The 14,437-nt window shown below is 34.7% G+C and overlaps 1 protein-coding gene across 2 annotated transcripts in view; it reads right to left on the reverse strand.

Annotated features, from left to right (window-relative positions):
- Positions 1-9,357: 9,357 nt before the first annotated feature.
- Positions 9,358-14,437, reverse strand: part of LOC137655592 (uncharacterized) — a 23,063-nt gene continuing 17,983 nt past the window's right edge. Inside the window, exons 3-6 of one of the 2 annotated variants that reach the window (XM_068389502.1) lie at positions 14,269-14,304; positions 12,572-12,724; positions 11,787-11,915; positions 9,358-10,747 (exon numbers count right to left, since the gene is read on the reverse strand). In XM_068389502.1, the coding sequence (XP_068245603.1) occupies positions 10,560-10,747; positions 11,787-11,915; positions 12,572-12,724; positions 14,269-14,304 (506 nt within the window). In that variant the 3' untranslated portion in view covers positions 9,358-10,559. The remainder of the gene's footprint in view (positions 10,748-11,786; positions 11,916-12,571; positions 12,725-14,268; positions 14,305-14,437) is intronic. The other variant, XM_068389494.1, reaches the window with a different exon arrangement.

Here is a 14,437-nt window from a genome sequence, read left to right on the forward strand (position 1 = left end):
AATGCACCTCAAAATCGAGGTCAAAAAGTCCCTAATGCTATATATCAGGCTCCTACAAAATTTGTAGGAGCCTGATATATAGCATTAGGGGCTTTTTGACCTATATTTAATATAGGTCAAAAATCTCCTAATGCTAAATATAAGGCTCCTAAATATAGAGGTCAAAGAGCCTCTAATGCTTGAAGTAATACACCCCAAAATCGAGGTAAAAAAGCATCAAATGCTATAAATAAGGCACCTAAATATAGAGGTCAAAGAGACTGTAATGCTAGAGGTAATGCACCTCAAAATAGAGGTAAAAAAGCCCCAATGCTATAAATAAGGCTCCTAAAAATAGAGGTCAAAAAGCCCCTAATGCTATAAATAAGGCACCTAAAAATAGAGGTCAAAGAGTCTCTAATGCTAGAAGTAATGCACCTTAAAATCGAGGTAAAAAAAGACTCTAACATTAGAGATAACGCACCTTGAAATGCAGGTAAAAAAAACTCTAATGCTAGAGATAAGGCACCTAAAATAAAGGTAAAAAAAATCCCCTAATGCTAAAAATAAGGCACCTGGCTCCTAGAATCAGAAGTCTAAAAGCCCCTAATGCTCGAGATAAGGCACCTTAAAATAGAGGTCATAAAATCCCTAATGCTAGAGATAAGGCACCTCAAAACAGAGGTCAAAAAGCCCCTAATGCTAGAGATAAGGTGCATGAAAATAGAGGTAAAAAACTCTTAATGTTAGAGATAAGGCACCTTAAAAGAGGTAAAAAGCCCCTAATGCTAGAGGTAAAGCACCTAAAAATAGAGGTCATAAAGCCCCTAAATCTAAAATTAAGACACCTAAAAATAGAGGTAAAAAAGCTCCTAATGCTAGAGATAGGGCCCCTCAAAATAAGAGGTAAAAAGCCCCTAAAGCTAGAGATAAGGCACCGCAAAATAGGAGGTTAAGAAGCCCCTAATGCTAGAGATAAGGCACTTCGATATAGAGGTCATAAAGCCCCTAAAGGCACCTAGAAGTAGAGGTAAAAAGCCCCTAATGCTAGAGATAAGGCACCTAAAAATATAGAGGTCATAAAGCTAAAGTTAAAGCACCTAAAAGAGAGGTAAAAAAAACCCCCTAATGCTAGAGATAAGGCACCTCAAAATAGAGATCAAAGAAACTCAAATGCTAGAAGTAAGGTACCTCAAAATAAGAGGTCAAAAAGCCCCTGATGCTAGAGGTAAGGAATCTCAAAATGTGGGCCAAAGAGGTGCTACAATTAAATAGAGCATATACTTCAGGTAATTTTTATGATTGGAATGACCCCGCTTCAGCCAGGTAAGTGGCGAACTAAACAGCCAGCATACCTCCTCCTCTCCATGCAGGCTCCTGCTACTTCAACACCCGTCAGTGAGTCCCAGACCTTTCATATATTATAGCCATCTATGTCTGGACTCCGATAGATTGGACTCAGATAGGGTTGTAACTTGGCATGTAAATATATATATATATATATATATATACATAAATATATATACATAAATATATATATACATATATATATATATATATATATGACTAACACTTTTGATTTTAATTAATGTAAATATCAACCACAATGCTCTGAAGACAAATACAAGTTTATTACAAGTCTACCGTACATATTCCTGTCGAATTCAGGAATTTGTTCTTAGATTTGAAATAAGCTCATCTCCACTATGATAGCTGATTAGTGTTTGCAACACGTTGTTATTGATATATATTCATGATAAATAACCACGCGTTGCAAACTCACTAATCAGCTCTCATAGTGGAGAAGGGTTGCTTTCAAGTCTAAGAACAGATTCCTGAATTCGGCAAGAATATGTACGGTAAACTTGTAATAAACTAGTATATATATATATATATATATGTGTGTGTGTGTGTGTGTGTGTGTATGTATGTATATATATATATATATATATATAAAAGAGATAGAGGCCTTATCTCTTATTCTTTTAAGAAACGCAATCGTTTTCGAGAATACTTATTGAAAAATATAATCACACCGATATATTTGAATTCCTTATTACATTCTTATATGGAACATCCTTAAATATTGTGGGAACTGACTATTCCAATTAGCCTAATATACGTGGGAATCATATATCCTTTGTTTGCATTATTCTAGCAGCTGCTCTCTCTCTCTCTCTCTCTCTCTCTCTCTCTCTCTCTCTCTCTCTCGAATAAGTTAGATATGATCATAAGAACTCTCCAAATGCTTAAACTAAATCGCTCTACCAAAGAGCAAATGGATTCTCTGTGAATGGACTAAAAAGTCTTTGAGACATCCAAAATCCTTGTAACACTTTCTCTCTCTCTCTCTCTCTCTCTCTCTCTCTCTCTCTCTCATATATATATATATATATATATATATATATATATTACCTGTATCTAATATCTTATATTATTTGGATGTTCCCAAGGATCACACAAGACCGCTAACTACTTTGTAAGTTAGTGTTGGAATTGTATTTCTTTCGGGTGAAGATTCACTTGTTCCAAAGATGTTCAGTGGCCACGTAAAAACAATGTTAGAACGATATATGCCCGTTTTCATTGCGAGTTGGAATCATTGATATTAAATGTTATCAATAAGGCTATTACCATCATCATCACTTCATAAATGTTAATAAGCAAACCTCGTCAAGCCATACATCAAGATCACCCAATTGCCACCTCTCCACCATCATCTTTAACCCCCATCTGGTTATATCCTTCTACCCCCATCCCCACATGTTTGAGGTTTAAAGGTCTAGCTGTTATGATGAGATCCTTCTGGTGGAAGTTTTTAGTAAATGAAAAACAAAATACTAAGATGGCAATATTTCATACAGATTGCTTTCAAGGTGTTTAAAATTATATAAAAACTATAAATAACGAAGTAAATATGCGAGACTGATTGAACAAATATCGAGAGTAATGGATTTCTTGAAGATCTTACCGGGGGAACGCTTTTAAAGTGTTGAACATCAGGACATGAAACGTCAAATGATATCGTAATAATACGAAGAGTCAATGCTAAGGAAATATTTCCTTTTGCCTTGGGAAGGGTGAAGCCAGCTAGGCTCGGGCCTTCGAGCATTGAGCAATTGTCACCAGGGAAGGGGGTTCGCTTGGAAGTGAGCGACTTGCCCAGATAATTTGATTGATTGATTGATTGACTAGGAGTTTTGTGTCATCCTGACATCTAAGGTTATTAACACCGAACCAGATAATTTGAGTAAACAATGTGTTGATAGTTTAATCTGTTATACCCTACATCCTGTATACCACATCATCACTACAATAATGCACCAATGAACTTTCATTGCATGTTATTTCACATATTTTATTTTCACCAATCACTTCTGAAACAATATAGATTATGTTAACTGATGATACAATTTAAATCTCCAACCTTAAACTAATATAATTGATATAGCAAATAATACCATTTTCTCTAAGAGGGCCGGAGCCAAGTAGCCCGTGACAAAAGTTGACCACAACCACACCGAGCTACGTGGCTCATGATCGAAATCAAAGGAAGGCACTGAAATCAACAACAAAACCTTTAAACCTCATTACCTTCGAAATTTTGAACAAAGGCCACTTATTAATGATTGGTGACCCAATAGGTGCTATTTGAAACGATACATTATTAGCCCCTACATATGATGCATAGGTACAGTACAGTGTGTATGTATGTGGAGAGAGAGAGAGAGAGAGAGAGAGAGAGATAGAGAGAGAGAGAGAGAGAGAGAGAGAGAGAGAATTGTTTAAGAAAATGAAAATGAAGGATATTTCCATGTTATGAATATTAATATGAATAATCAGTTCCAATATTATTCAAGAAAATTTCATATAGAAATAGGATAGAAAATTCACATAAAAAGTTATGATAAAATCTTTTGATGAATTAGTTTCGAAATAATATTAGATTACATTTCTTAAACGAATAAAAAACTTCTCTCTCTTCATAGCATTTCTTTGAGTGATATCGGTAATTTCCCTCCTCCTCATATTCGAACCATCCTAACGATGTCTCGGTTGTTTAACGTCGGCCACCTTTCAGGGCAAGAGGGGCATGATCTCTCCAAGTCAGGTCTAGCCAGGCAACACCGGTTTTGTTGCTGGATGTACATTACCGTAATCAGGCCTATTGATTTTCTACAACTTTTGCCTTTTTAAAGATTATGTATGTATCATTATTCAGCAGTAGTGACAAACTGAATTCATGTTAAGCAATTTTCTCCTCTCGAATCCAATTGTAAAGAAAACCCAGCCAACGCAAGATTGCAAACATAACTGGGATAATTACAACAGAGCAGAAAAAGACCAAACTGATCAGCCCCATCTGTAGCCAACGAGGTTTACTAACGTGAGTATAAGCTCATGGAAATTCGTAAGACTTTGTTATTACTATTATTACTTGCTAAACTACAACCCTAGTTGAAAAAGCAAGATGCTATAAGCTCCAGAGATCCAACAGGGAAATACCCTAGTGAGAAAAAGAAATAACGAACTTCAAACGACAAGAGTAGTAATGAACAGAAAATATTCTAAGAACCGTAACAACATTTAATATAAATATTTCATTTATAAACTATGAAAACGTCAAAAGAAACAGGAGGAAGAGAAATGAGATAGAATATTGTACTCAACTGTACACTCAAGCCCGAGAAATCTGCCCCAAGACAATGGTACAGAGGTTATGGCACTACCCAAGACTAGAGAACAATAATTTGATTTAGGAGTGTCCTTCTCCAAGAAGAGCGGCTTACCATAGCTTAAGAGTCTCTTCTACCCTTAGAAAGAGGAAAGTAGCCACTGAACAAGTGTTGTTAAGTGTATGAGGACAAGGGAATATGTGGAAAAAATATGGAAAAAATAGGCCAGAGTATTCAGTGTATGTGTAGGGAAAGGAAAAATGAGCCATAACCAGAAAGGGGGATCGAATGTAGTACTGTCTGGACAGTCAAAGATCCCAATAATTCTCTAGCAGTCGTATCTCAACGAGTGGGTGGTGCCCTGGCCAACCTGCAACCTGTATCTTCCCTTTATTGTCCCCAGTAGCTAGAGTATACTTTGGGACTTGGGTTATTCAGTATTTTTTTCGATTATATGTAATGAGAGTCTACAATACCTTAAAGTTGTCTAATATGTGAAAAGCTTTCATAGTTGATAAATTTCACGCCTTTTTAAAAAAACACAGGGGCATTTATACATTTCAACCACCATTTGTCTTTCCTGAAAGAATTATTCTAATCGGGTTTACCTCCAGATCATGTTGTCTTGTGTATTTCCATATTATTATTATTATCAAAATTATTATTATTTTTAGCTAAGCCACAACTCTAATCGGAAAAGAAGGATGCTATGAGCTCAAGGGCACCAACAAGGAAAATAGCCCAAGGTGTAAAGGAAATAGGGAAATAGATAAAATCGTGTGCTTGAGTGTACCCTCAAGCAAGAGAACTCTAACACAAAACAGTGGAAGACTATGGTACAGAGGCTATGGCACGACCGAAGACAACAGTTTGATTTTGATGAGACCTTCTAGAAGAGATGCTTACTATAGCTAAAGAGTCTTTTCTACCTTTACCAAGAGGAAAGTAGTCACTGAACAATTACAGTTAACCCCTTCACTGAAGGGGTCAGTTATCTAGATAAATATATAAAACTTCAGTTCCTAGCCAAATACATGAAGCTATAGTTTTCTTACTCACTATCTTGTGTTTTAGACATTTCTGGCTATGATTATTGGGGCAACCACCCGTTTATGAGTTTTTGGACCCTTCCCTTTATATAAAAACAATCATGAGGGACCCAGTGGGAAACCAGGGTTTTTGAGTGGCAAAATGCTAAACACGTGTGTTTTGCAGCAATAATAATGGTTAGATAGAAATGCATAATAAAAGCAAGATACCAGCTGAGAAAAATATAAGGTCGTGTAAATGGTATCAGTTCACCCTAATTTCAAAAGTTATGACTGTAAAACCACATTTTAAAAGGGAAACAAACACAAGAACACCACCTGACCTAAAGCTCCCTACCTAACCTAATCTAGGCGCCATAATCTTTCCCTAGGGGGCCAATGGGGCAGACTGACGTCACCTTACCTACCCCCTTAGACTCATCATCATCTATTAGCGTGCCTTTTTCCCTTTCGTATGGGGTAACACTGTTGCCATCTTTTGAAGGACTTTTGCTTTGGCTTTGGGGTAGACCGTACCCCCTTAGACTGCCGTATCATAACCTACCAAAGGAGATACATTCCCCTTACACTGTCGTATTGTTAGCTTACCCTAAGATCAAGTCTCAACCCTATGTTTACTGGCCAAACGGCTTCACTCCTGGCAAGGTAACACTAAATCCTATTATTTCCTAAGTTGTAAAACTAGCTTCATATTATCGTATTTCAGACCAAGGCAAACATCACTAATAAACAAAAAAAACGTGTTTCATTTGGCATATTTACTGTACAATAGGCTAATCCTTACCTTAAGTTTGGGAGGGCAAAGGCTTATGGTCCTCTGTAGATGGTATGAGTACTAGGACTGTCCATCTCATATTTCCTAAAAATCAGATATGTAATATCCCAGTCTCTTACGGAAAACCCAGAGCACATGGTGGTCATGATGGAACTGAAGAGAAGGAAGGTGGGGATAGGTGTGTAAAAGTACATCGAGGAAGTAATGCAAAAGTACTTATAAACTCCCAATTGGTTAAAAAATATACCTTAAGAATGTCATTCCAAAAATAAAGAACGCTCGCCAAAGTGATTGAAACCAACGTATGCTACATAACCCACCATCGGTTTTTTAAATGTAAACAATTGACTTTGACTCTGAGATAGACTTCACATTTTAATATATCAATATTATCATTATAACTAGCTAAGCTACAACCTAGTTGGAAAAGCAAGATGCTATACGCCCAATGTCTCCAACGGGGAAAAACAGTGTAAGTTATTTTGTACCTGCCTCTATTAATCATATAGAGAAATGTGTCAAACTAGCCAGCACTCGTCCTTTTCTTATAGCGAATTCCAGTTCTGCTAGAAATTAAAGTATCATATCATTACTGTTATATTAGAGTTGACAGGCATATAAGAAAAGTGGAAAATACGTACTTGGTGTATGCGTGCGCAAAGGAAAATAAACCATAACCTTGCTATCTGGTCAATCAAAGGACCCAATAACTCTAGTGGTATTATCTCAACGGCGGCAAGCATCTTCGACACCCTACTTCCATATACAGTATTATGCTTGAATTTACACTTTCAATACCATAATATCCTTACCCTGTTAAAAAGAAGTTCCATAGTCATTGACGAAACAGTGCTTCATATGACAAGTGGAGCTGCATCCTAGCAAGGGAGGCTTAAAAGTTGAACATCTGGCGACCTTAGGCTACTTGCACACGGGTGATGGTTAGGCTAGTGCGGTGGGGAGTGAAACTAGATTTTAAAACATTTAGTCCACTGAAACCCTTTAAACACATCTAAGGATACTTGCAGTAATAGTCTCACATAAATAAAAAGTATTTGAAATTCAGGCCTGTTCACACCAGACGAACCGTCGCCTTATTGCCGAGATAATCAAGATTCACAATGTTTACACATGATACAGCTGATGTTACCCAAAAACTTGGCTAGTGTGCGAGCCTTTGCCCTTTTCTCTATGCTTTATTTACTTGTGACTTTAAGTATACACTCCCACATAGAAATCACGTGTTTATCAATCTAATTATCTCATTATTACGTACTTTGTTATACTCTTAACAATTTTCTATTGATCCCCCAACATTCGTTTAAAGATAAATAGGCCAATGTATTAATATACACATAAGATTTAAAATAATAGATATGCCCACTAATCTGTAATTTTTCCGTTGAGCGTCATGGACGAATGCTATGGACTGTGTTATTACCCAACTACTAAATCTTTTAAAGAAACCTGCACGTCTGTTGTATTTTGGCAAACAATTCCTTAAACTTTTACATGTAGGCTAATTATTCTTTCAATATTTGTATTCGCTTATACTTTGTCCACCATAAACTTTTAACATAAAGACTCCATAAATTTCAATTCATGCTAAAAATTAATCATAATGAGGATACTGCACCATGTCTAGAAAACTAAATTGAATGCAACTAATGGTAATGCTGACCCCAGGTCTTGCCACTCATTGCTTACAATACACCTATTAAGTAAAGCAACAATTTGTATGAAACTTTTTAATATAAATACCAAATGTTTCACAGCATATTGCAATTAAATTGAGAAAACTTAGTTTCATGAATTCTCCCCCATTCAATACTGAATATACTTTTTTTTCTATTTTACTTAGGCCCATAACCTATCAATATTTTCAGTCCATTAAAGCTTACCTAGAACACCAATTTTGTTTCATGACATTGCCCTTTGAGGAAAAATATATACTTTAATCAGTGTTTGTTGGAAAATGCACACCGAAACGGGAATACAGTAATCTGGAAATTTTGTAAATCAATATTTTAACACTTCCTGTATCGCTTCCAATGTTGAGATGGTAACTGACAAGTCTTGAATTGACTAAAGCATTGCCCGCCTCTGAGCGGTTAACTTACAATCCATATAGCGGGGTCGTCCAAACTCGTGTCCGATGGCCGAAAGTTTGATTTATATATATATACAGGTATATATATATGAGCATAACAAAAAGTAAATTGATAATTTAGGAAAATAACAATTGTATGCAAAGTCATGGATGGATAAAGATGCCTTTCATTTAATATTACACTGAGACATTTTAAGCATAAGTACGGTATATAAATTACTTGTGCTAATGCTAATTTTTACCTCCTAGAATAACATTTATTTTTTATAAGAACATATGTAAAGATCTACGTAACTAAGTTAGTATTCTCTGGTGATAACTAAATATAATTTTGCCACCTTCACTATTTTGCGATCTACTACAAAATAATCTAGAAAATCGGACGCATTACTCCGAGGTTAAAAGGCCGAAAGCAATGGACTCTTGAATAACACAAAAGCAGTTCCTAAGCTCCAAAACGAATTGGTTCCGTGGCTTACATATTCTTGTGTTAACTTCATAAAAAAAGTTGCAGTATATAAATCAGTCCAAAGACCTGATGCCTGCATTATGAAAAATTTCAAAGCTGTATTCCGATTAAAGAATGCTTTGTCCCAAGAATCCTTGAATAATTGTATAAATCCATACTTCAATAATAGCAGTTTTACCACTTAACAAATATACTTTTAACGAGTATATAGTTTTCGTGAACAAAATTATTTTAGTATAATGATACCTTTTAGGTCATAGAAACAAAGAACTATACAGTTTATCAATTTGTAATTCATTAGTTTCTCTGCTAAAATAAAATTTCTATTAATCTGAAATGGAATTCTTTCATAAAAAAAAAATATTGCTGACAAGGAATGACACAACATGATAAACACAAAGAAAATTGAATACTGGACAGCAAATCAACATTTAACATAGTTCTTACTTACTAAAATCTGTTTTATCACTGTAAATTAAACTGTGATTTATATAAAAAAAAAAAACTTACATCTGACTTAGTCTGGAAAACAAACATTTCGTAATTATGTAATTCATAGTTTATGATCACCCAACGTTCAATTTGTCGATTGATGCATCAACATAAAAACACTGGTGTAAGAACTTCATCAGATGATCAGTGCAAACAGAAAAAAAAAAAATGCTTCTGTAACATTAGCATTTAAAGGTTCTTAACATATAAAGGTCAAAGATGCCACATTATACTGAAAATAAATTACCCACTTTGCTAAGGAGAATTATTTTGTGGGTAGACTCCTCCAGAAACATAAGACTATAAAACAATATACGATAAAATGCCATAACTGTCTCTACTGTATATAACAATGCTGTGATTTTATTATAAATCAAGGCAAAGCCTCCGCTCCTTTAACGGTGAAATTACCAAAAGTTTCAAGAAATCATTTATTGCTTTATTAATGAACTCAAACACGACGTTTATTAGGACTTGTTTGCCCCTTATTTTAGAAATAATAACAATAATAATAGTAAGATATTGATGCAGTTGCTTTCGTAAAATATTTCCCGTTTCATGCAAACTAGAAAAATGCAATTTCTTGAATTTGTCTATAATTAAAAGTAATGTAAATTTTTTACAAAAAATAAACAAAGGAGACTGTATAAAACAGATAAATACTGAACTCATATTACGTTTTGAGAAAGTGTCAAAAATGCTTTCCCAGGACAATATGCCATCACATTCTCTCAATACAGGTCACTTCGTTTTTTAGCTGTAATATAGTCATAACACATCGACTACAGCAAGTTGCAAGAAACGTTAAATATTCACAATTTGCTTCTATTCTAGGAGAAATCTCCCATTATCTTAAGCCCGAACGTTAGAGAAATAAAATAAAAAAAAAACTTTTCCTTTCCACCTTATGCTTGAGGCATATCTGACCCTTTGGACAAATTACAAAATGATCTCAACTGGGACACTTTGTTTCTTCACTTTATCACCTCCTGCTTACACTATGTTCTGTTTATCTTCGCTTGCATCCCCTGAGACAGTAGGCGAGGATTCCTACGATGAAGGAGAGAGCAAAGAGGCAGTCCAGAACAATGATGCAAACGAAGGAAAGCCTGAAAAGGGAAGGGTTGCAGCCGTTCGAGTACCAAAAGTGGGCGTAGTCAGGATTCTTCGACCAAGCTTCATAAATGAAGAAGTTTCCTGTTGAGAAATTATCATGTTAGAGGCGCGGACTTATTCTTTGGTTTATAAATAAGCAAAATCAGGGGTATCTAAGAATTCATGGCATATGTTAATGTTTTGAAGTCTACGGGAGCCTTTCTTTATTTGTTAAAAGAAGAACGAACTTTGAAAAACCACCAAATCAACACAAAGGAATAAAACTTCAACTATGAACTAGAATATAAGTACTTGATTGCTAAACAGAATTATATCCTGAGATGTGCCCAGCCAGTTAGTGCACGGGTTCTTCGTGAACAGCTTCTTCCAATTCTGTGACACAATATCACTGAATACGTCCAGTAAGCATCAGGAGTTTCAAGAACTCACTTAACACTGAATGAGAACAGTTCTGACCTTTTTTTTCTCTTGAATAAGCAACAATATATGAACATGAATTCTTCAATTATTAGAATATATACAAATATATCTAGAAAATCGTTTGAATAACTTAAACTGTATTCTTGAACATGAGTAAGATACTCTATTGTATAAGCATATAACCTGAAATGTAAATGTTCAGCTGAAATGACTTCATTGTCCCGAGTTCAAAATATTTGTGTTCCTCAATTTCCATTTCCATCTTGAATGTACAAAATCACCGTAATTGCCAAAGCCTTTTATTTGATTAATTAGTTTGATAATGATCTCAGAGATAATATACGATAACTTTCGGCCAACTTTTTTATCAGAACCCTATGTGGACAAATTGCTTAGTTCACCACTTGACCTATTTCATAACCACAAAGTGGTGAGCAATGGTTAGTATTACTGTGTCTTGTTCATCATTCACCTTTGAGACATTCTATTGAATATATAGGAGCAGTTTTACCAAAGCTCTTGCTGTATCTGGGGCATCATCCCCAATGGAAATATAAATTATTCATGGAGAACCAAGATTAAAGATCTTTTTTACTTATGCGTACTAACATGTCTCTTTCTGAAATAGAATAATAATGATAATAGAAATTAAATTGATTTCATACAAATTACTAATCAATAAATGTATTTTATCTCTTACCTGCGATGAACCATGCAGTGGTAAGCAGGAACATGATTAAACTGACGACTTTTACGACAAAACTGACGCCGTTTTTAGAAGTCTTCTTGGCCACACCGCCAATGCCAATTCCGAAAAGAAGTATAAAACCTGAAAATGAAGATAAAAAACGATTGGTGTTGCGATTCACAGAGCGTGATGATATATGACAACCTTAAAAAAGTTTTTTTTTTTTCTTTTTGCATTATCATTTTTTAATCATGTATTTATTACATGACATAATCAATATGTTACTTAATCATACGCTGCTTTTTTTTTTACGTCATTTGAGTTTTCTTCATGTGTGCGTTCAAGAAGAAATTGTAATGAATTTCAATATAGGCTAAGAATATTCACGGAGATCAATTTAAGATACTAAGGTCATATCTCAAACAAGCCAATAAGAGTTCGAGAAGTAAGGGAAGATATCAGTCTTTAGCTTATCAAGACATTGAAAAGGAAAAGTCATGGGTCACTTTGATTAAAATGTTTTAGTTGCAAATATGAATAATTTCCATCTTATGGTGTGTAATATTCAAAGGTAAGTTCCACGAGAAATTAGCTTATGAAATGTTTTATAGCTACAGTAGTTAGAAGACTGGTCTGCACAACAAACGATTACCTCTAACTTTACTTGATATTAAGTCTTTTAACAATCTTAGCACAACTACCCGAATCAAGAAACAACGACAGAACCAATAATGATGAAAAATAAAAATAAAATGAAAGATAAAACTGATACCATAACATATCATATCATACCATACCTTGTACGAGAAGCCAAATTGGGATCATGGGTTCAATCTTGCAATCGTTGATGAACACAATTCCACAGACAACGAAGGTGATGCCGAAAATGGGGATGATGATCGCCCCGGCAATTAACACGGGAACTTGGATAATGGCAGCCAAGCAATTACCTGCAATTTAGAAACATTTAGGTTGCCGTATGCTCGTGGTGACCAATCAAGTAATCATTTTTATGTGGGCCAAACAGAACACTTAAATATATTACGAAAATATATATTGAAAAGGAAGGTGGGAATTTTAGCGAAATCTCTGGCCGAAGATAATATCAATTATACTGTAATTAATTAGAAAGAGAAATTTTTCAGTATCATAAATTCCTGATTTATTAATGGCATGAAAAACTTTTAAGATATTAAGAAATGCATGCAGTCAAGTTTCGTCAGAAAGCGATTAATGCTTTACAACTATATAATATATTTACCATTTCCAGTGAGTGATTTAAAAGAATGCAAGTATATATACTGTTTTGTACAGTTGCACTGATGATCTAAACTCTATGTTTTGAATACTGCAGTGACGTGAAAGTCAGCGCTGCACTTAACACATGAAAAGACTATGAATAGATTAATAAAATGAAGGAGTGTAATGGTTCGCTGGACGAAAAATTAATTGAAAACACAACGCACTAAGGATTGAGCGGAATCGCAGTGTCAGTCCTGCTTAATTGTGTCTGTAATGAATTAGGAAAATATCAAGCTTTCTTTGGTAACGAAAAATACAGAAAAATCTTAAAATATTAGGTATGTATTTACATTATGTACAGTATACATGAAAGTAAAACCACTTGTATTTTCTTTTTGGTTGAAAAATTGTCTGACCTCTGAAAAGATTATTTTGTACAAATCAAAGAAATATCATTCTCTCTCTCTCCTACTTTGAAATCCAGTACCCTTATAGGTTTATTTCAGGTACAGGTTGGCCAAGGCAACACCCACCCGTTGAGATACTACTGCTAGAGAGTTATCGGGTCCTTTAACTAACCAGACTGTACTACATTGAATCCCTCTCTCTGGTTATGGCTCATTTCATTTTTGCCGACACATACACAGAATAGTCTGGCCTATTCTTAACACATTCTCCTCTTTCCTCATACACTTGATAACACTGAAATTATTAGACAATTCTTCTTCTCTCAAAACTACTGCGCTCTAATTGTTCAATGACTACTTTCCTCTTGGTAAGGGTAGAAGAGACTCTTCAGCTATGGTAAGAAGCTCTTCTAGGAGAAGGACTCTCCAAAATCAAGCCATTGTTCTCTAGTCTTGGGAAGTGCCATAGCCTCTGTACCATGATCTTCCACTGTCTTGCGTTAGAGATCTCTTACTCGAGGGTACACTCGGGCACACTATTCTATCATGTTTCTTTTCCTCTCATTATTTTGAAATTTTTATCACATAATTGATCTCAAGTTTTTATAGATTATATATATATATGAAAGATTTATTTTAATGTTATTATTGTTCTTAAACTCCTCTTGTAGTTTTTCCTTATTTCCTTTCCTCACTGGGTTATTTTCCCTGTTGGAGCCCTTGGGCTTATAGCATCTTGCTTTTCCAACTAGGGTTGTAGATAATAATAATAATAATAATAATAATAATAATAATAATAATAATAATAATAATAATGTCAACTTTATTCTTCTAGCAATACTCACCAATTCCACCACTGTCTTCTTCGTCATAACTCGTATCTGAAAGAAGTAAAATAAATGCTTATTCTGCAGTAAAAATTATCTTATCTTTTAAAGATTAAAAGTTGAAATTTCAAAAAGTTTTCCTCGAGTGTTAAAGAAAAAAAAATCATATGTCAAGGATCTTTCCTTC

This window comes from Palaemon carinicauda, chromosome 1 (genome assembly GCF_036898095.1).
Source record: "Palaemon carinicauda isolate YSFRI2023 chromosome 1, ASM3689809v2, whole genome shotgun sequence".
NCBI lineage: Eukaryota > Metazoa > Arthropoda > Malacostraca > Decapoda > Palaemonidae > Palaemon > Palaemon carinicauda.